The sequence below is a fragment of the Molothrus ater genome, chromosome 2, assembly GCF_012460135.2.
Source record: "Molothrus ater isolate BHLD 08-10-18 breed brown headed cowbird chromosome 2, BPBGC_Mater_1.1, whole genome shotgun sequence".
NCBI lineage: Eukaryota > Metazoa > Chordata > Aves > Passeriformes > Icteridae > Molothrus > Molothrus ater.
The window spans coordinates 1,928,813-1,950,625 of record NC_050479.2 but is presented as its reverse complement, the minus strand read 5'-3'; the positions used below and the strand labels follow the sequence as shown (position 1 = coordinate 1,950,625).

Genomic DNA, 21,813 nt, shown 5'->3' with positions numbered 1-21,813 from the left:
AATAGTAATAATAATTATAATAGTGATAATTATGATAATCATGACGATAAGAATGATAATAATGAGGTTGTTGATAAAAATAGACATGAAAATGAACATAAAATTAAAATGAAAAATAAAAAATGAAAATAATAAGAAAATAAAAATAAAATCTAAAAAATAATAAAAGGAAGAAAAAAAGAAAAATAATTTTTTCCTTTTATTCTCTCCTAATTTTTCCCCTTTTTTTTGCCTCCTAATGTGGCAAATCCCAGAATCCCATCCCAGCTTTCCCACTGCAAGTGCCACCACTCCTCACTGCCTCTGGGATCAGTGGGGTTGCTCATGAGTGGGATCAAATTCAGCAGGATTTTCCCTCTTTTGTTTTAGGATTTAGGCACCCTGATATGATTCTCCTGATATTATAATGATTGTCCCACTGTTTATTTTGTAGGATATATTCAGGGATGTTTTTCCAAAATAATGCAGTTTTCCTATAAATGAGAAAAATGAGAATTGAAATGTATTTTTTAGGAAGAAACTTAGTTTGGAAAGAAGAGTAACAAAGGTAATTTAGTTATAAAAATTGGAATAATGGAATCAGGGAATAATGGAATCATGGGATGATTGGTGTTGGAAGGGATTTTAAGCATCACCCAGTGCCACCCCTGCCATGGCAGGGACACCTCCCACTGTCCCCAGTGTCCAGCCTGGCCTTGGGCACTGCCAGGGATCCAGGGGCAGCCCCAGCTGCTCTGGGAATTCCATCCCAGCCCTGCCCACCCTGCCAGGGAACAATTCCTGCCCAAAATCACATCTAAAGTTCCCGTTTTGAAGCAAACCTGACCAGCCCAGCTTTGCAATGAAGTCCCTGGAGAGCACAGGAGGGACCTGCTCCCTTTCTCCTTGGAAACCCGAGGACTGCAGGGAGCAGCTGGCTGGAACAGGAGCCCTGCACCCTACACCCCCTTTTGGGCGTGGATCCCAACAAAAAGGGGGATATTGGATGTTCTTGAGCAGGTGTTACTGGATTAAAGGGGATAAATTCTGATTTTTACTGGATTAAAGGGGATAAATTCTGATCTGGAGCTTTTTAGCACTACTTGAATAAATATTATTGACTCTGCAACCTCCTTATCTCCTACCAGGGAAGGAGGGATTTGGGTTTGTTTTTTGGGAATTTTTGCAGATGTAATTTATTAAAACATATATCAGAGTTTTGTTAAAAATAGAGTTAATTCCAGGACGTGAAGGAGCTGACAAGAAAGCTGGAGAGAGACAATTTCCAGGGGATGCAGGGACAGCACCCAGGGAATGGCTGCCAGTGCCAGAGGGCAGGGCTGGGTGGGATCTTGGCAATGAGGAATTGTTCCCTGGCAGGGTGGGCAGGGCTGGCATGGAATTCCATCCCTGGATCCCTGGCAGTGCCCAAGGCCAGGTTGGACACTGGGGACAGTGGGAAGTGTCCTTGCCCATGGCAGCTTTTTAAGGATGGGATGATCCCTTAAATCCCTTCTACCCCAAACCATCCCACGAACCTGAAGACCTGAATTTAACCTGAACAGGCAGAGGCAATTAATGAGGAGAAAAATCATTCCAGAACCTCCAGAAATTTATACACTGGGAGTTTCACAGCTCTTACGGCAAGAATAATGTTTGCTTGAGGGAAGAAATGATTTGCTGCTGATAAGAAAAGAGCTCGTTCAGAGGAGCGGGGGAGATCTTTCCTGGAGGTCACAGAGGTTTTGGGTTTCTTTTTTAAGCAGGAGCAGTAACATTTGGTTTTACAGCTTCACCCCTCCTCACATCTTATTCTGTCTGCAAACACTGCCCCTGCTCTGTGGCTGCTGCATCCCAGAATCACCCAGGTGGGAAGAGCCCTCCAGGATCATCCAGTGCCACCAAACCCTGTCCCCAAGGGCCACCTCCAGACTCCTGAACACTCCCAGGGACAGTGACTCCACCATGGGCAATTATTCCACTTCCTGACTGTTCCTGTGGGGGAAAAAAACCCTCAAATCTCTTTTCAGAACCTCCCCTGGTGCATTTTAAGTTTGTTTTTTTTTTCATCCTTTCCGTTGAGTTGTGACATCTCAAAGTCTGCATCGCCCTGAGACACAAACACAGATCTTTGTCCCACTGATGGCCCCTGAGCCCAGAAATGCTTCTGGGCTGTGCCACCAGCTCTGATCCCCTCCAGAACTGCTCTGAGCATGCACAGATCAGCCCAACGAAGCTCTTCAGGAGGACATCAGGCTGCCAGGTGGCTGCAAACTCCCAAAACCCCAAAAACCGCAACGGGTCTGTGCTTTCAAATCCACTTATTCCCACCCTCCTCCTTCCCCACTCCAGCCCCACAGGAGGCTGCAAACCCTCGTTCCCTGCGAGCTGCAGAGCTCCTGTCCCTTCTGAGAAACCAAAATAACTGAAAAGAAGCTGGGCAGAGCTCGGGGACAGGAAGGCCCCGGGGGGAGTGGGGACGGAACTGCTGCAAGAGCAGCGCAGGGCCCTTATCAGCGCCAGGCAGGGGCTGCGGTTTGCTCGCTCTCGCAACCCTCCTGCAACTGTCACTTGTTTTCCTACAAACAGGATGCCCCAAAGAGGCCAGCAGCTGGCCCAGGACTCCGGGGACAGGGCTGTTTTGGGGTGCTGGGTGCCAGCTTGGAGCCTCTCGGGGTTTTTCCCGGAGGAAAAGCGGGTGCAGGTGCGAGCCGAGCTCCTTCCTGCTGGGAGGAACCAAACCCGAGTCCTGGTGGGGCTCGGTGGTGAGGCTGAGCTCTCATTTTGCTCCATTTTTATGATTCCACCTCGAATTTGCTGTTGAGGGAGGGGTTGTGCTATGCTGAAACAGCAAGGGAATGCCCCTGTGTGCACAGAAAAATGAGGCATCCATCCCTGGAATTGTCCAAGGCAACGGAGCATTGTCCAAGGAGCAACCTTTGGGAGCGAGTGGCAGGGGGTAGGAATGAAATGGCCTTAAAAGTCCCGTCCAACCCCAAGCATTCCATGATTCCATGCAGATTTCCATGATTTCTTTGCCATGCAGTCCCCCTTTGCTGGAGTGAGGGCTGAATTAATGGAAATGCTTCTAAAAAGCCAAAGGAGCAAGCAAGGAAGGCCTGGAGGTGGCACTCAGAGCTCTGCGCTGGGGACAAGGTGGGCATGGGGCACAGCTGGGACTGGGTGGTCTCAGAGATCTTTTCCAGCCTCAGGGATTTGGGGGTTCTGGCATTCTGTCCTCCCAGCCCATGGATCCTGACACCATCCCATGCCCCTGCCCCAAATTTTGCAGCTCAGGCTCCTCAAGGAGCAGGTTCTGCTCTCCAAGGTCACTTGAGCTGTCCTCCAGAGAAACCTGCCCTGCCAACCAGTGAGGCACCAGCCTGGAAATTTACCCAGAAGGGAGATATGGGAAAAAGCCAAACCAAGCTCTGATAATTCCCTGGGCAAAGGTGGAGCCTTTTCCAACGGCAGCTCTGGCTTTGCACCCTGCAAGTGTTTCTGGAGCTTCCCAGTGCCAGATCAACACCAGGGAGAGCAGGGGGAAAAAAAAGTAGCTCTGGAATTAATTTTTTTTTTTTTTTAATGAAGTTTTGCTTTTCAATTCTTTTCTGCAAGAAAAAAAATAAAAAGGAAATAATTTTAAATGCATGGAAGAATTCTTTGTGTGCCACAACAACCTCCTGCTCTGCTGGAGCCTGGGAGGATTTTAGGGAGTCTATCAAGAATATCCTGAGTTGGAAGGGACCCAGTTTGATGTCCAGAAACAGCTCTTGGCATTTTCCAGTTCTCCTGCTGCTCAAAGTTAACTGGAGAACACTTTTTCCCCTGGATTTTCATTGTGGTTTTTATTTGAGCTGGATTGCAGCTGGAGAGGTACAATATGAGAGCCCTGAAATAATATGTGGTGCTCAGGAAATTTCTGATTAAAACATCAGCTTGATTCAATCTGAATTTGGAGGTAAACATGAGATCTTTTGGGAGATAGTTGTAAAGTTGAGGTTCTCAGAACTGCTGAACTTACAATCTGATCATTCCTCCCTGATTCTTCATCCATGAAGATGAGGAATATCCTATTCTCAGAGCAATTTGAGCATTTCAGGACGGATTTGACTAATTTTGGGTGCCACTGGGGCCAAACTGAGCTGCAAACTCCTCTCTCAGGCTGCTTTTGTGGAGGCAGAGCCTGTGTGATCTCTCCTCGTTGTCTCTGGCCCTCCCCCAGCTCTTGTGGTTTGCGGGCCAACTTTACTAAAGTTGATAGAGCAGAAGTGGGCTGAAGTTCCTTTGGCTTTCATGAACCGTGCCTGAGAGGCTCTGTCAGAGCTCCCTCCCAGCTGAAGGGAGCCCGAGAGAGGTTTTAGATTCCTTCCATCAGATTCAATCCCTCTTGGGTTTTAGAGGCTGCAGGCACGAAGCACATCCAGGTCTGTAGGAAATCTGGGTCTGCCCAGGACAGCATCTCCTGGGTTTTTAATTGCACCAAACCAGACTTGGCTTGAATTCAGGTGATGCTTCCATCTGAAATTTTACCCTCCAAGGAGAAGCCTTTTAGTGGCTTTGTACATTTTCAATGAAAACTTTTTGGAACCTCCCACTAAAGCAAGGCTTAGCTAGAAAAAGAATGACAAAATCTCATGAGAAGCAAGAGAGGTTTTCACCACCTTGCACAGGCTGTGGGGAAGGCCCCCATTAACAACATCTGCATTTCATGGAATTAATATCCACGGAGTAATTGCCTGAAGTGTTCAAGCCAATCAATCCATCTCCATCCCAAGTGCTTCTCCAACATTTCCCTGGAAACATCACCAGCCCTGGGGGCACCTCTGGCTGCTGTGTCCAGCTCTGGCTCCTCAGCACAGCAGGGCCAGGAGCTCCTGGAGCTGAGCAAGGGCCTGGAGCAGCTCCGTGCCCAGGAAAGGCTGAGGGAGCTGTGATGCCTCAGGTTTGAGCTTTTCTATTTTTCACATCCTGTGCTGCTTCAGTGTGTGGGGCTGGGTTCATATTCTGGGATGGTGAGCTCTGTGCACAGAGCAGGGAGACAAAACAATTCCTGCTCCAGCTGGGCACCAAGGACAAATGATCCAAATCTCAGCCCCAGAGCACAAACCCCGTGGGCTGGAGAGAGAAAAACAAGCAGGGTGGGACTGCAGGGGCTGAAGCTGGAATGGGACAATGAACTGCAAGATGCAAATGGAGCAGAACTGATCCCAGGGACAGACCCCGTGCCCGGCCGTGCATTTTGGGGCCATTTTGGTTCATCTTGGGTGCAGCCCTGGCTGGGCTCTGGTGCTGCCCAAGGTGCATCCATGGAGGAGATGCTTTGAATAAATCCCTGCTTTATTCTTTAGCTCTGTCCAGCCTCTGCTCTGGGGCAGCCTGCACAAGGCATCAGATGGAGCTGCTCAGCCTGGAGAGGAGCCCCAGCTGAGGGGCCTCAGCCCTCCCTGTGTCTGTCCCTGCCTGTCCCTGTGTCTGTCCCTATGTCTGTCCCTGCCTGTCCCTGTGTCTGTCCCTGTGTCTGTCCCTGTGTCTGTCCCTGTCGCTGTCCCTGTGTCTGTCCCTGTGTCTGTCCCTGTGTGCAGAGGTCAGAGCAGGCCCAGGCTCTGCTCCAGGCCCAGCAATGGCCCCAGAGCCACGGGCAGGGCCTGAGCCCAGCAATTCCCCTGCACAGGAGGCACAACTTCTGTCCTGCTCTAATCTTGACTCCAACCAAGCCTTTGGCTCAACACCCTCCCCACTTTTATCTACCACATCAGCACTTGCATCAGAACTCTGACACCAGCTGCCTCTCGAGTTTCACATCTATTCAAGCGAAAAAGTAGCAGCAAAGAAACCAGTTTAGAAATAATTCTCTTTTTCCCTGCCATTTTCTCCCTCCCACGCCCAGCACACGCCACTTTCGAGTTCTGCATTGCCAAAATTAATGTTGATGTCACTGCACTACCAAAATTAACAGGCCCAGGCTCATGCAGGAAACTTCTAGGAGAGCCTGGAAAAAGGAAATTAAGATCCCACAGGAACCTGTTGGTCCATTGGGATCTATGCACAGAGCCCTGCACTTGAGATTTTGGGAAAAAATCAGGAACTTTTGGAGGTGTGTTCAGCACTCGTTGACTCAAGACTCTGGGTGAAGTTAGAAATTAAAGAGGAGGAGTGCACAGCAGCTCCAGGAGAAGCCAATCCTTCCATCCCAGAGAGTTTGGGGGTTCCCATCCCTGGAGGTGTCCAAGGCCAGGCTGGATGGGACTTGGAGCAATCTGGGGCAGTGGAAAGCTCTGAGTGGGAAGTGGCTGAAGTGAGGTGGTTTTTAAGGTTCCTCCCAATCCAAACCAATCCATGATTCCAGGATCCCTTCCTGAATTTCTAAAAAAGCTCCAGGAATCAGGATCAAAGAGGGGAATTCCAGGTGCCAGGCACAGAAACAGGATTTCTTTGGGCCGCCTGCATCCATCCAACCCCAACCAAAGTGAGAAGACACCAGTGAAGGGAAGGACAATAATTCAATAACACAATGGGGGATTGACTTCAAACACTGAGCTTCCAAAAAAAAAAAAAAAAAAAAAAGCTATCAACAAAAAAACCTGGAAAAATGCCAGTGGATTATTCTGGGAGCACAACCTGGGGGAGTTTTCTCTATTCCTTTATTTTAGGCAGCTCCAAACACCTGTGTCTAAAATATCAGCAGCTGGGCCTCAGATTTCCATCACCCAACCATTCCCTGAAATCCTAGCAGCTCTTGCTGGTCAGGAATATTCCCCATTCCAGGTGGAAAATGCAGCCCCCAGTGCAAACAGAGGTCAGCAGAGGAAAAGAGGCTTTGCTATTCAAGGGTTAAATCACAATGAAAAACTTCTTCCCCTTCCTGACTTTCTCACTCTCTTTTCTGCACTGAATTCTGGTAAAAAAAAAATATTTAAAATGGATTTTTTTTTCCCCAGGCAAATCTTCAATCCACTCAGTAATTTTATTTTTTTGCTTTTGTTTTATGATAACTCAAAGCAGGTTGGTCTTCAGCTGCAGAAATGCAAACCAGCAGCAAAATTCGCAACCTAAGTCATGTGCTAGAAAAGTTTGGGTGAATTGGTTGGTGCAAATGTTGCAAAGAGCAGCATTTCCTGCAGACCTCAATCACGAGGTAGTTTGTTTTCTCACCGAGGAGAAAGAAGTGAGAGAAACTTTGCTGCAGGTAATGACATCCTAAAATAGGACAGCTCATGTTTTTCTATAGGTTATTTATTTAATTTCTCATTCCTCTTTGAACTGCAGTTTCAAATAAGAGAGGCCTTAATCTTCTGCAGAAAAAACAAACAAATCAAAAAAAAACTAAAAAGTCCAGCAATGCTTTAAAATATTCAAGTTCTTCACCTTAACAAGTGAGGGACTTCAGCCAGAAAACAAGTTAAGGGACAGGGAAAAGATTTTCCTTGGAAATGAGTTGAAATCTGGTCACAAATTTCTGTTAAATCAAAAAAAAGATCTGTGTAGGATTTTTTATAAACCTGAAGCTCCAGAGGCTGACCTCATGTCCAGCCTGGTCCCACACCTGATCCCCTCAGACAATGGGATCTGGAGCCTCTCCTGCTCCCTCTGCCTGGAATGGGCTTTAGCAAAGGCCGAAAAGGAGCTGAGCAGATGGAAAACCTCCAACTGCTTCTGTTTAAAAAGTGCTTTTGATCTCCAGCTGGGGTGGTTTCATCAAAGCAGGAACACCCCAAAGCCTCCAGAGCTGCTCTTGCCCTCTCCACGTGGGACACGGATGGGCCCAAAACTTGGAGCTGCCACAGGAGGGAAGGGTTGGGAGGGGGATTTCCTAATAAATCTGGAAAAATGAGCCAAGCCCCTGGTGGGCAGCTGGAATTGGGACCTGTGGCTCACACAGAGGCGTTTTTTATTCAGCACATCCTGAGAATGGAGCAAAACAGGGCAAGATTGAGCTGCTGGAGCAAAGCAGAGGAGGCTCCAGGATGGGCAGAGGGCTGGAGCAGCTCTGCTGGGAGGAAAGGCTGGCACAGCTGGGATTGTTCACCTGCACAGGAGAAGCTTTGGGCTGAGCTCAGGGTGGCCTTGCAGGGCCTGCAGGAGCCCCAGGAAAGCTGGAGAGAGACAATTTCCAGGGCATGCAGGGACAGCACCCAGGGAATGGCCTCAAACTGAAACATTACAGGTTTAGATCAGATATTAGGAACAATTTCCTCCCTGGCAGGGTGGGCAGGCCCTGGCACAGGGTGTCCCTGGATCCCTGGCAGTGCCCAAGGCCAGGCTGGACACTGGGGCTGGAGCAGCCTGGGGCAGTGGGAGGTGTCCCTGCCATGGCAGGGCTGGGATGAGATGAGTTTTAATTCCATAAGTCCATGATTCCGCCCCAAAGCCAAAAGCCGCTGTTTGAAAAGGAACTGCTGGCCTGGGCCATTGGTGCCACACCTTTTTCTGCAGCACAAGAGTCATCCCAGGTCTCACCCAAAGCCCAAAGCCATCAGCCAGGTCTTTCCAGTGGTTTCCCTGACTCTTGGATCAGGTTCCATGTACACAAAAGTCTGGGTTGCCTTAATTGCCCCAGTAAAATGTGACTCTTAATCATCTTTCCTTGCCTAGAAATCAGTTTAAACAAACACAAACTCACCCCACAAGGGAACCCCAAATCCCTCTTCATGTTGGTAATGTCCTGTTATCCCAAATGGGATTTATAAAACCATGGATTATCCTTAGGGATCCACAAGGATTATCCAAATCCAGTTCCTGACCCCCAACAGTCCCACCCTGGCCATCCCTGGCAGTGCTGTCTGAACGCTCCTGAAGCTCTGGCAGCCTCAGGCTGTGCCCATTCCCTGGGCAACTGGTGACAAAAATGACTATTTCCATTGCAGTCCCTATTAGAGGAAAAGAAAACCACCCCAGCATTAAAAGTTCTGATTGCTACTCCAAAATCTGAACAATTCATGACTTTTAAACCCCAAAAGTTTATCCTGTCTCTGGTTTTTAACCTTGGCAAGTCATTCACATTTCATTTCCAGGCACACTGTATATGAAACCCTGCTTCATTTAGAAAATTAAATCATTTTCTCCAGTAAGGGACAGCCAGAAGAAGCTCATGTTCCTATAAGAGACCTGACTCTTGGTATCAGTGTGCAAAGTTTTTTTGGTGTGAAAAATGTGTGGGTGTTCAGACCCGTCCATTTTCACTTTTACAGGTTTGATAAAGAGAAAACTCTGCAGGCTGAGGGGTCCTTTTCCTCTCAGAGGTGGCCAAAAGGATGGAAAAAGTTGTAACTGAATTTCTTGCACAGGGTTTGGAGCAATGAAACCACCACGTTATGCAGCAAGTGATTCAGCAACGCTCACAAATACAGACTCAAAATGGTTTGGGTTGGAAGGACCTTAAAGATCATCTTGTTCCACCCCCTCCATGGGCAGGGACACCTTCCACTGTCCCAGGTGGATCCAAGCCCTGTCCAACCTGGCCTTGGACACTTCCAGGGATCCAGAGGCAGCCACAGCTTCTCCAGGAACTTCATTCTGAGGATTTCTCCCTGATATTTAATCTAAACCTCTCTCTTTTAGTTGAAAATTCTGTTCATGGAGTCTGAACTTGAGTTATCTTCCAGATATGAATTCTATTCCCTCTGACTCATACAAACCCCAAGAGCTCATTTACATGGAGGTCCTGAAAACCAGAAGTGTTTTACAGAAGTCTGATATTATCTGGTAACTGAATTCTGAAATACAAAGCCCTTCCCATGAGGTGGGTGAAGCTCTGCCCTCAGATCTGGGGCCTCTCTGGGTGATGTGAATCCCAAAATCACCGAGGTGGGAAGGAACCTCCAGGATCACCCAGTGCCACCCCATCCCCACCAGCATCACCCCAATCCCTGTCCCCAAGGCCACATCCAGACTGCTCTGGGACAGTTCCAGTGACTCCAAACCTCCCTGGGCAGCTCAGCCCAAGGCCTGACCACTCTGAGAGGGACAAAAATGTCCCAGAGCTCTACAGAAACCTGAACAGAGACTCTCAAATGTTCCCATCTCGCAGAGATCCAGGGGACAGCCAGGAAAAGATCCACCAAAGGAATCTGGGTGATGATTTTTTTGTTCAGTTCCACAGGAAGTGTTTTAAAAAACCTGAGCCTGCGCTGGTGCCATTTGAGGCCATTTCCTCTCCTCCTTTCCCTGCCCCTCCTGTCAGGAGCTGTGCAGAGCACTGAGGTCCCCCCTGAGCCTCCTTTGCTCCAGGCTGAGCATCAGAGAGCTGTGACTGATCCAACCTGCCCTGAAGGTTGGATCTTCTCAGAATCCCAGGATCAAGGCTGGGAAAACCCTCCAGGATCACCCAGTGCCACCCCAGCCCCACCAGCATCACCCCAATCCCTGTCCCCAAGGCCACATCCAGACTGCTCTGGGACAATTCCAGGGACTCCAAACCTCCCTGGGCAGCTCAGCCCAAGGCCTGACCACTCTGCCTGGGAAATTTTCTTTGCCAATCTCCAACCTGAGCCTGCCCTGGTGCCATTTGAGGCCATTGCCTCTCATTTTTTCATTTCCACCAACCCTCCCTCACTGCCCCTCCTGCAATGAGCTCCCCCTGAGTCTCCTTTTCTCCAGGCTGAGCCCCCCCAGCTCCCTCAGCTGCTCCCTCATCCCTCAGGATGTGTTTTCCAGCCCCTTTTTCCCATCTCTGGACACTCTCCAGCCCCTCAATGTCCTTCTGGACGTGAGGGGAGCCCCATCCAGCCCCCCCTGGCAGGTGTCAGGATGAGCTGTGGTGCTGAGTGAGGGCAGGAGATGAACCCCAGGGCTGTCACTCCTGATTTTACACAGCCAGGACAGATTTAAGGTAGCACTGCTTCAAAACCATTCCTGCAGCCACACTTCCCCTTTCTTTGATGGAAGAAAATCTGTCCTAGGGCCAATTCTTGGGATAAAATCCTGGATCCCCTCAGACAGGGACAAAGTGGCCACCAACTGGTCAGTCTGGAGGAGAGGAGGCTCAGGGGGGACCTCACTGCTCTGCACAATTCCTGACAGGAGTGGGGAGGGATGTGAGGGCTGGGAATTCTCTGGGAATGTTCAGGAGGAGTCTGGACGTGGCCCTTGGGGTCACAGTTTGGGGTGATGCTGTTGATGGTGGGAGTGGGGAATCCTGAAGATCTCTTCCCACCCTGATAATTGCAGGATTCTGTGGATCTCTGCAGGTCTGGCTGTCACAGCACAGATGAATCCCATAAAACCATCATAAAAAATGAACTTGTGAGAGCTGCAGGTGGTGCTGGGGCTTTGAAGGCCCCAGACATTTGTCACAAAGGAAACACAGCCCCACACTGTGCTTCACCCTGAACCTGCCAGGGATTTCCCAAGCTCTCCTTTCCTTTTAAACACCACAAAAGCCACTGGAAGGGCTGGGAATTCTCTGGGAATGTTCAGGAGGAGTCTGGATGTGGCCCTTGGGGTCACAGTTTGGGGTGAAGCTGTTGATGGTGGGAGTGGGGAATCCTGGAGATCTCTTCCCACCCTGCTAATTCCAGGATTCTGTGGATCTCTGAGCCCAGGTCTGGCCGTGTCACAGCACAGATGAATTCCATAAAACCATGTAAAAAATGAACTTCTGAGAGCTGAAAAAAATGAACCAGTAAAAAATGAACTTGTGAGAGCTGCAGGTGGTGCTGGGCCTTTGAAGGCCCCAGACATTTGTCACAAAGGACACCCAGGCCCATGTGGTGCTTCACCCTGAACCTGCCAGGGATTTCCCAAGCTCTCCTTTCCCTTTCAAACACCACAGAAAGCCACTGGAAGGGCTGGCTCAGAGCTTCTGAGCTGCTGATTTGATGAGGGTGGCAGGGCTTGCCCTGAATACAGCAGCTTGAAATGTTTATAGCAGATCTCATAAAACCTGACGGTTTTCAGGTTTCCTTCCAGTGCTTTCTCAGAAAGACTTGTAAGACATAAACCTTTCAACCTGCAGACAAAACCCAACCTAAATGCAGCTTCTGGGCTTTCAAAATCACAGCTTCAGTACGAAAGCAGATGACAGAAAACATCCTGCACGACAAAATATTCATGAGGTAAATGAAAAAAAAAACCCCAAGCCAATCTTGGACTGCTTGGGGGTTCACTGGAATCAGAAACTCAAAACAAAAACTACAAGTTGGAAACAGAAATTCCCAGATTGATCAGAGCCAGAGAAAGTGTTCTCACAGATCTTCACGAGGTGAAACTGCCCAGTTTGACAGAGTTTCACTCACAGCAGAAGTGGGGAATCCTCCAGATGACAGCAAGGATGAACTGGAAACTCAATTTCCAACTGAGCTGCCCTCACACTCTCCTTCCCTGCTTCACACTCAGTCCTTCTATGTGCTTTTCTTTCTCCTATTTCAATATTTTGAATAAATCTTTATTGAAAATTAAATGTTTTGGACTAAAATTAGTTTTACTGGACTAAACCATTTAGTTTTATTATTGAACTTAAATTGTTTGTAAAGCTAGGGTTTGGCTGGGGTCCCAGTGTTAAAAAAAGTCATTTATTTTGGAAATGACATTGGGAATCTGCATAATTCCTACTCTTTCCATTGGCAGGAGGGGCATGCCTTGATTTCAGTATCCCTGAGAATATTCTGGTGTGTGCAAGGCTTCACCAACTGCCTTGGGTTGGAAATGCAGGATGGGGCTGGGGCTGGGCTGGTGTTCTGTTCCCATCTGTCAGAGCTGGGGCAGCTCTCTGCTGTCCATGGGCAGTTTTTTCTTTCTCTCTCCCACAGCCAATCCTCCCTGCAGGAGATCTCTGCTGTCCATGGCCACTGAGTGTCCCTGCAGGGCTGATCCAATCCCATCATCCCATGGGGAGATGCTGCGCCCAGGGGAGGAGCCAAGCATTCCTACCTGGATCCAATCTGAGGTGCTGGGACAGCTCAGCAGCCTTTGCCCAGTGCATTGCCAGAGGAGCAGCTTCTGCTGCCCTGCATTGCCAGAGGGAGCCCAGGCCCATCTCCAGCAGCCCTGGAGCTGCAGAGGAAAACTCCCCCCTTGTGCAGGATCCCTGCTCCAGCAGAGCCACAGCTGGCACTGCAGGAGGGCTGAGCCCCCATGGGATGGGGCTGTGCCACCCCCTGACACACAGGGGGTCACCGGACTGCTCTGACTCTGGCAGTGGTTTTTTTTTTTTTTTTTGTTTGTACTTTTGCATTTGTATTTTTAATTTTCCTAGTAAAGAACTGCTATTCCTAATCCCATATCTTTGCCCCCTTAATTTCAATATCATAATAATTCAGCCTATACTAATTTGCATTTTTTCATTTCAACAGGGGCTCCTGCCTTCCTTAACCAACACCTGTCTTTTCAAACCCAGGCACCCACAGCCTGGAGCCCTTTGTGGGATCTCAGGTGCTTCAGCCACCAGCACTGCTGTCACCTCCACTGCTGCCACCCCACACAGCTCCTCGACGCCTCTCAGAGAGGAGATATTTCTGCACAATTTGGGCAGCTGACTCAAGTTTATCCAAATATTACCCAGCCTCTGCAGAGCAGAAAAAAAGGAGGGAGGACAATGTTTTCTTGTCCTCTCAGCCCAGTGAGTCACCGTGGCCTGTCTCTCTCCATGGCCAATCCCAGATGTCCTGGAGGAAGCCACAAATCATCTGGCAGATGACAGAGCTGCTTCCAGGGGATCTTTCTTCCCCAGCTTTAACAGGGTTTGCTTTGTGCTCTGAAATAGGGCAGGGAGAGGCAAAGGGAAAACTTAACCCTTCAGAAGTTTTTTGGGTTTTGGGGTTTTTTTTGTTTGCTTGCTTTGTATGTTTGTTTGTTTTTGGTTGGTTGTTTTTTTTGTTTGTTTTGGTTTGGTTTTTTTCCCCTCAACCTGGCTGGTATTTATTAAGAAATTGTTGATGATCTTAAAGGGCTTTTCCAACCAACACAGTTCCATGATACTCTGTATGTATGGACAAATCCAGGAGTTTTTAGGATTCTGTTCAAGCCTTGGATTCAGTGGGATTTCATGTCAATGAACCTCCCCTGGTACAATTTAATGCCTTTCATCCTTGTTCTCCATCCCCATTCCTGCCTGGGAATCCCTTTGGATGTGCAGCAGAAACCTCTGGAACCCAGCAGGTACCATGTGCACATGGCAGGATGTGAAAGTCAGACATTTCTGCTGGTTTTGGGATAACCCACAGAGAAATCTGCTTTTTCCTTAGGATTCTTTCTCCTTGGCTTTTCAAATCCAGTTTCTAAATCCAACAGCAGTAATTTCCTTGCCACTCTTGTTTAGGTACAGACTCTCCCCTGTCAAATAATCCACAGTTCTGGAGCTGATGGGAGCGAGCCCCTGATCCCTTCAGCCTCCACTCCCACCCAGCACCAGGGACTTGAGGACTTTTCCAATGGGAATCCCACCACAAGGAAAGCCAGAGCCGCTCATTTTCAATGAGAAGCATGACTGGGACACTCATTCTTTATTCTGAAGTCAAATTTCAAAAATTACTTTCATAAACTTGCCACTACCCCTGGCTTTCACATGCATTTCAAGATAAGCATCCTGTTATTCTGGGATCACGCCTCAGCAGTCAAACTAAATCTTGATTATCTTCTGGTCACACACGCACAAAAAAAAAAAAAAAAAAAAAGAAAAGCAGTTTATTTTCTGTTTTTATTGCATCCCCTGGCAGCATGGGGGAGATACTTTCATCTTCCACCTCAGAGCTGGAGTTGGTCCCTCATGGTAAAACACCCAACAATCTCTAATTAATGGCCAAGTGAGAAAGGGCAAAGGCAAAACAATCTGAGGCATGGGCAGGCCAGACAGAGCCTAAATCCTTTTTAGACTCAGCACAACACATCCCTGGGCTGAGTGTGGCTGCTGAAACGCTCAGTGAAATATTTTGGCTCAGGATAAAATCTCTTGATCTCACCAGAGCAGCATGTTCAGCTCTGTCAGACTTTTTACTTCCTGTGTTCAGGCCTCGCAGTGTTTCTCAAGGCTTTTAAGTGAAAAAAAGAGCTCAGGCTGTGTAAATCAGACATTGTGCAAGGTTTTTCTACTTGTAAGCCAAGGTTTTTATGAGCTTTAGTTCAATTTCCTATTCACAAGCTGCAGTCAGTGGTTTATAATGCTGACAGGAATTAACTCTTTGGTACGGGGCAGGCAGCCTGAAAAAGGCCTGGAAAATTCTCTCTCCACAGTGACAAGGGAATTTCTGCTGCTGGAAACAGAGAATCCAGACTGGTTTGGGTTGGGAGGGATTTAAAGATCATCCTATCCCACCCCTTCCATAGCAGGGACAGCTTCCTCTGTCCCAGGGTGCCCCAACCTGGCCTGGGACACTTCCAGGGATGAGGAATCCACAATTCTGGGGCTGATGGGAAGGAGCCCCTGACCCCTTCAGCCTCCACTCCCACCCAGCACCAGGGACTTGGGCCCTTTTCCAACAGGAATCCCACCACAAGGAAAGCCAGAGCCGCTCATTTTCAGTGAGAATCAGAGTGCTCAGGTGTCCCTGAATCCATGGAGAACCTTCAGAGCAGGGAGAGCTTCTCCATTAAATCATCTCAAGACCTCAGGATCACCCAGTGCCACCCCAGCCCCACCAGCATCACCCCAATCCTGTCCCCAAGGCCACATCCAGACTGCTCTGGGACAATTCCAGGGACTCCAAACCTCCCTGGGCAGCTCAGCCCAAGGCCTGACCACTCTGCCAGGGAAATTTTCTGTCCCAGTCTCCAACCTGAGCCTGCCCTGGTGCCATTTGAGGCCATTTCCCCTCCTGTCAGGAGCTGTGCAGAGCACTGAGGTCCCCCCTGAGCCTCCTTTTCTCCAGGCTGAGCCCCCCCAGTTCAGCCGCTCCCCCCAGGATTTGTTTTCCAGCCCCTTCCCAGCTTTGTTGCCCTTCCTTGGACTCACCACTTTTATTTTGCATTTACAAGGCAAGAATCTCTCAATGCCTGGGTGCTCCTTGGCACTGTAGGACTCAGAAGAAATCACCCACAGTGTATTTTTCTGTTTTTCCATGTTATAAAATTGCTGTGCTGCTGTTCATTCCCAGCTGATAACAAACCATCCAAATGTCACACCACGGCCATGATTAATTAATAAAAAATTATCACAAAGGCAAAACCAGGAGAAAACTTCTATGCCTACTGAAAGAATCAGACCTTTGCCTACTGAAAGAATCAGACCTTGCCTACTGAAAGAATCAGCAGAAAAGTGCCCTCCTGGAAAATATTACACTTGATGTAATATACACTCTTTTGAGTGTATATTACACCAAGTGTAATATTTTAATTATAAAATAATTATATAAAATATTTTAATTATAACATATTACACTCTTTTGAGCTGCAGAAAAAGATTAGTTCTGTGTTCTTTCATAGGCAAAATTACCAGGAAATTAAAATTGTGACAATGAAACAACTTTGAGAAATTACAAAATATAAATTACAAAATGAAAAATTAGAAATGATAAAATTAGGAATTATAAAAATTAGGAGGGGGTGCGATGCAATTATTTTGTCCTCCTTTAAAACCTCTAGGGTCACTCTTTACCACAGACCCCCCCCAAGAGGACTCATTTTGATGCCCCATCCCAGAAGTTCTCCTTGGAATGTGTTGGGAATTCAGAGGTTCCAGCCTGGTGCCCATTCCCTGAGCGGGGAGCTGGTGTGGTGTGATAGGAAAAGGGCCACATCCTTTGTGGTGTACCACACCCCATGGACGTCTCAGGGTTTCTGTGCCTGCCTCTGCCCTCAGGGGCTGCACCAACGCTGCTGCTTCCCCATTCCCCTCTTTTTTTCCCAATTTTCACCCAGTATCAAGCTCCAAAAGAATGATGGATTTCCTTCTCACAGAGCTGCCTGGCCTGATAAAGGGAAATCCACAGAGAAAACAAATTTTTTTTCCCCCTTCCTTCACGATTTCGGTTGAGGGAGAAAGTGCAATAAATTTTGGCGGGAAAGGCAGAAAAGAGGCACTTTGGGGACGTTTCTTTGCAAGGGCTGTTGAGAAATAGGGTGAGAACAACCCACCCTAGGGATGATTATTTTTCTTGCTCCCGAGCCCAAACGTTCCTTTTGCTGAGCCCAGGATTTTGAAACTGCCCTGAGTTCGTTTGAGTGGAGAAAGGAACAAAAAGGGAACTGCTGGAAAACCGTTCCACGTTCACACACACAGACACACACACACACACACGATGCTCTTTTGCAATGATGAAACATTTGTTTTACAACTCAACTGAAGTGTTTGACCTGAGGTTTTCTACAGGGGGAAAAAACCTCTTTCCACAAGGTTCTGCAGGATCTTGTGCCTGGGCTGTCAAAACTGAATAGGAAATTTTGTATAAAAATAAAAACCAGGAATGATTTGAGGTGGAAGGGACCTTAAAGATGATCCCATTCCACCCCCTGCTGTGGGCAGGGACACCTCCCACTATCCCAGGTTATTTCAAGCCCTGTCCAGCCTGGCCCAAAACATTCCAGGTGTTCCTATGATATGCAGGTGACTTCCAGCCTAGCCCTGCTTGTAGCCCATTCCCCAAAGAAATCGAAATACTGGCGCTGGAACAACATTGATGCCAAAAATGAGGACAAAAATAAACCCCGTTCTGGGGTGTTGAGCTAAATCTCCTGCTGGATTAAGCAGCTTTAAGAAACTCCTCCTTTTCTGGACAAGTCAGCCCTTGGTTTTCAAGCAGCTGCTCAGAAATGTTTTGGGTTCCTGCCAAGCACACGACCCCTGCTCTCCATCCCGCCCCGTGGCCTGGCACAAGCACAGCCCCACGAGGTTCACTCTGCTCTTTATCACACACACAAAATTTCCTCAAGAGCCCTTCCTGTGCTACACATTAAACACCAAGCAGTTGCTGAGCTAAAAAAAAAAAAAAAAAAAAAAAGATTAAATAAAATAAATAAATAAATAAAAAAGGCTGACGAATTGCAGGAAGATCCTGCTTGTTATTTTAGCAGTATTGCTTCCTTTCCCTGCTCGGGGTGCTGAGCAGTGGCAGCACTTGGGCACCTCCTGCTCTCCCTTCAGCATCTCCCCCAGCCAGGCACCAAGGCGCTGGTGACTCACAGCCTGCACTGCCAGGAAAAAGATGGAGAAAAACTTCGGGTATGAGGAGAAGGAGGGGGAAAAAATAGATTTGAACAGCAGAGCTGGGTAGGATTTGGGCAGGCTGTGACCCTCAGGAGCTGCTGCCAGGGGTGACACAGCAGCTGGGAGCAGCTCTTCCGCATTCCCCGTTATTAATGGGAATAAACTCCTGACTCACGCCAGCCAGGCTGGGCTCTGAGCAGCTCTGAAGCGCTGCTCCATTTTTGGAACCCTGGCTGCTGAGAATTCCAGACTTTCTGTGCTGCCAGGCACTGACCCCCAAGAGAACACTGCACTGACCTGAGGCCATGGAGAAAACTTCCAAAATTAAATAACAGAATTAAGATTATAAGTATGTAGTTTGAATAGAATTGTGTAATATCACATGGTGGAAAAAGTTTTAGAATATAGGAATATATATAAAACAAGATTGAAGTTTTAAAGCAGAAGCTAGTCCTGCTTTACCTCCTTCTTCACCTTCTTCTTCATGAGTTTGAGTAGTATTATATAATTAGATAAGAGTCCACGTTACAAGCCACAAGTAATTACTGAGTTAAAAGTAAAGATAATTTACGTATAATTTCTTATATAACACTTTATCCTTAAGAAACCTTATACAAAGATACATCTCCATTTTAAACTTATAAAGTTACACACTACAAAACTCACACTTTGTTCGACTGTGACACAGATAAAAACAACAAACATCTAAGTCCAAACAAGAAATACCATCTCACACATTTAACCCAACTTAAGCAAAAAAAAAGGACCCCAAAATATCCATTGCTCCCTGGCCAAGCCAGGGCCAGGCTGGGTGTCCTTGTCACCCACGTGGGCACAGCCGCTCTCTGCGGGACAGGGACAAGCTCAGCTCCAGGAGTTCCTTTGGGAAGGCCATTCCCAGGGAGCTGAGAGGTTTCCCGTGCTGAGCTGTGTGAATAAGCCATGACTAAAGCACGCAGCGGCTCCACAGGGGGTGCTGAGAGCACGACAAGAACGTTGCAACCTCCTGGTCACTGGTGACACAACACAGATTGCTGGCCGAAATTCCCCCTCGGAGCTCCTCCGGGGCTGCAGCTGCTCCTTCAGCCCTCAGAGCATCCTCGGAGCCTCCCAGTCCATGCCCACCACTCCTCTCCCCGAGCCACGTGAGTCGCAGCAAGCTTTAAGCGGGTTCCTAAGCTTTTATCTGAGCCTTAAACCCAGCCTAAATCCTGCTCTGCTGGCTGGGCTTGCTGCTCCCTCCCTGCACTGTCATTTGTTGTGGCAGCTGCTCAAAAAGTCCCCAAAAAGAATCAAACAGGAGCTTGAGCTGCCACTCTTGTACCTGCAGGAATTCCCAGGAGTTGTCCGAGCCCTCTGGGGTTTAGGAACAGCAAATTCACGAGCATGCAATGGTTGTTTGAACAGCTTAAATGAAACCTTGTTGGAATCTCTTTCACTGATAAGCACGGAGATGATATTTCTGCCAGCTCAGATATCAACTCAAAGAAAACTGAAGTGGAAAAAACCCCATGTGCTGCAAGGAAGTGCCCAGATCCTCTCCAGACATGCATTTTGTGAAACATGGGAAAGCAAAACATCCATTTAGAAATTCTGAATGGCACTTACCTCTCAAGAAGTGCTGGTAAGAAGGAAGTGACTCAAATATGCTGTTTGAAGCCATTGTTTCCTCTCTAAAACTCACTCTCTCTTCACTGGGAGGGAATTTAGGGTTTCTTCCACCTTGGGGAGTGCAAAGTGAAGATTGGTCATTGCCACCACCCTCCTCCCAGCCATCCCTCTCGGCTCCATCCCGGCGCCTCAGGAGCGGATCCTGAGCTACTTTTGCTCAAAGAACTCTGAAATTGTTTCTTGAGGAGGGGAAAAAAAAAAAAAATATAGCGGCTTGCTTGTGGTTGCTGATGCTTACCACCCTCCGAAACCCTGTGGTTTGCAGGCACAACGATTCGCCCTCCCTGCTGACCAATATCCCGGACCCGCTCTTGGGTGACTGCCTCCGTACCCAACTTGTGGTTCTGTGGTTGTTTATGAGGCCCAAAGAAGTGTTTCACACAACCCAAATTACAAATTTAACTGTTCCCCTTTCCAGGACCTGCCTCCATTGGTTCTTTTGTATCACATGACTGGGGTGATGTCGACTTTCTGCCTTTTTTTTTTTTTTTTTTGAAGGGTTTTTTTTTTTTAACTTGCTGAAGTCATGCCCTTCCCACTCCACCTGCCCTCCCCGGGGCTCCAGGCAAGGATGGAGTTGCTGAGGGAGGGAAAAACTGGTGATTCACCAGCCCCAGTGCTCCAAAAGGTCTTTGATGAGTTCATTCAACTCCTCTTGTTTGGTTGTTTGAGGTTTTTTGGGAGCTCCTGCTTATTTTGATAGCGACTTCATTGCTGCTTATTCCATAGAATTCAAACCTGGCTTTGAGGCTGCTGTGAAGGCAGCAGGATGTGGAACTCATCCTGTAAAACATTGGGAATCAGCTGGAAGGGAGACCCCTGTAATGAGATTTATTTTTTCAAGAAAATGGAAAAAAAAAAAAAGGAGGTTAAAAAGTCCCAACATTTATTTTTTTAAGAAAACAAAAAAAAAAAAAAAAAAAAAAAAAAGAGAGGGGAGATTTAGAAGTCCCAGCTTTTGGTTTTTTTTTAAAGAAAATGGGTAAAAGGGGGACATTAAAAAAGTCCCAATTTTATTTAGAATCTCTGTGATGGCACCCTCAAAGGAGTGCTGGAAGTGCTCAGGAAATCTTGGTCTTCCATAGGGTCCAGTCCTATAATCCTTTCTTAGCCCTGTTCTCCCTTTGTTTCCTCCCTCCCCAAAAGAAGAAGAAGAAAAGCTTAAAAATAAAAAACCTAAACCAGTAATCAATTGGAAGTTTTGTCTCTGGCTGTGCCAATGAAGAAGAGAAAACTCAATACTACATGAAGTAGGAGTTCCTGGAAAAAAAAAATCCACTTGGATTAATCCACTTGGATTTTTAATTCACTTAATTCACTTGGATTTTTCTGCTTATTGCAGTTATGGAAGCAGAGTCCGGTCACTGCCTGAATTTCTTGTGGCATCACTGCCATGGCATCCTGGCTTCCTTCTGGAGTCACTGGGAGCTCTGGGGCTAGGCTTTTGATTTTCCTTTTCTAAAAGCCAGTTTGCTGGACCAGAGCTTAAAGGATCCTGGATCCAAGTTTGGGTTGGAAGGGACCTTAAATCCAATCCAGCTCCACCCCAGCCATGGCAGGGACACCTCCCACTGTCCCCAGTGCCCAGCCTGGCCTTGGGCACTGCCAGGGATGCAGGGGCAGCCCCAGCTGCTCTGGGCACCCTGTGCCAGGGCCTGCCCACCCTGCCAGGGAACAATTCCTCATTGCCAAGATCCCACCCAGCCCTGCCCTCTGGCACTGGCAGCCATTCCCTGGGTGCTGTCCCTGCAGGCCTTGTCCCCAGTCCCTCTGCAGCTCTCCTGGAGCCCCTGCAGGCCCTGCCAGGGGCTCTGAGCTCTCCCTGGAGCTGCTCCTCTCCAGCCTGAACAGGCCCAAAAAGCCTCTCGTGGTGCAAAAGGATTTGGCAATTCCAGCCACACACTTTACCTAGGAAATTGGGATGTTTTCCCAAATGAACATCCTGAAAAAAACCCCCAGAGCAATTCTGAACAGCAGGAACAGGGAACTGAGGACTCTTCACTCTCATTGAGCTTGGCTCAAACCTCAATCAAGGTGGTTTTTTTTTTGTTTCCCGGCTTTTCCAGATCCTGCTGCCAACTTTTGCC

At 47.9% G+C, this 21,813-nt stretch overlaps 1 protein-coding gene across 1 annotated transcript in view; it reads right to left on the bottom strand.

Moving 5' to 3' along the window:
* The window catches only part of RUNX1 (RUNX family transcription factor 1), a 178,419-nt gene extending 158,701 nt beyond the window's left edge, over positions 1 to 19,718 (bottom strand). Inside the window, exon 1 of the mRNA XM_036383532.2 lies at positions 19,664 to 19,718. Within this exon, the coding sequence (XP_036239425.1) occupies positions 19,664 to 19,718 (55 nt within the window). The remainder of the gene's footprint in view (positions 1 to 19,663) is intronic.
* Between the last annotated feature and the right edge of the window lie 2,095 nt (positions 19,719 to 21,813).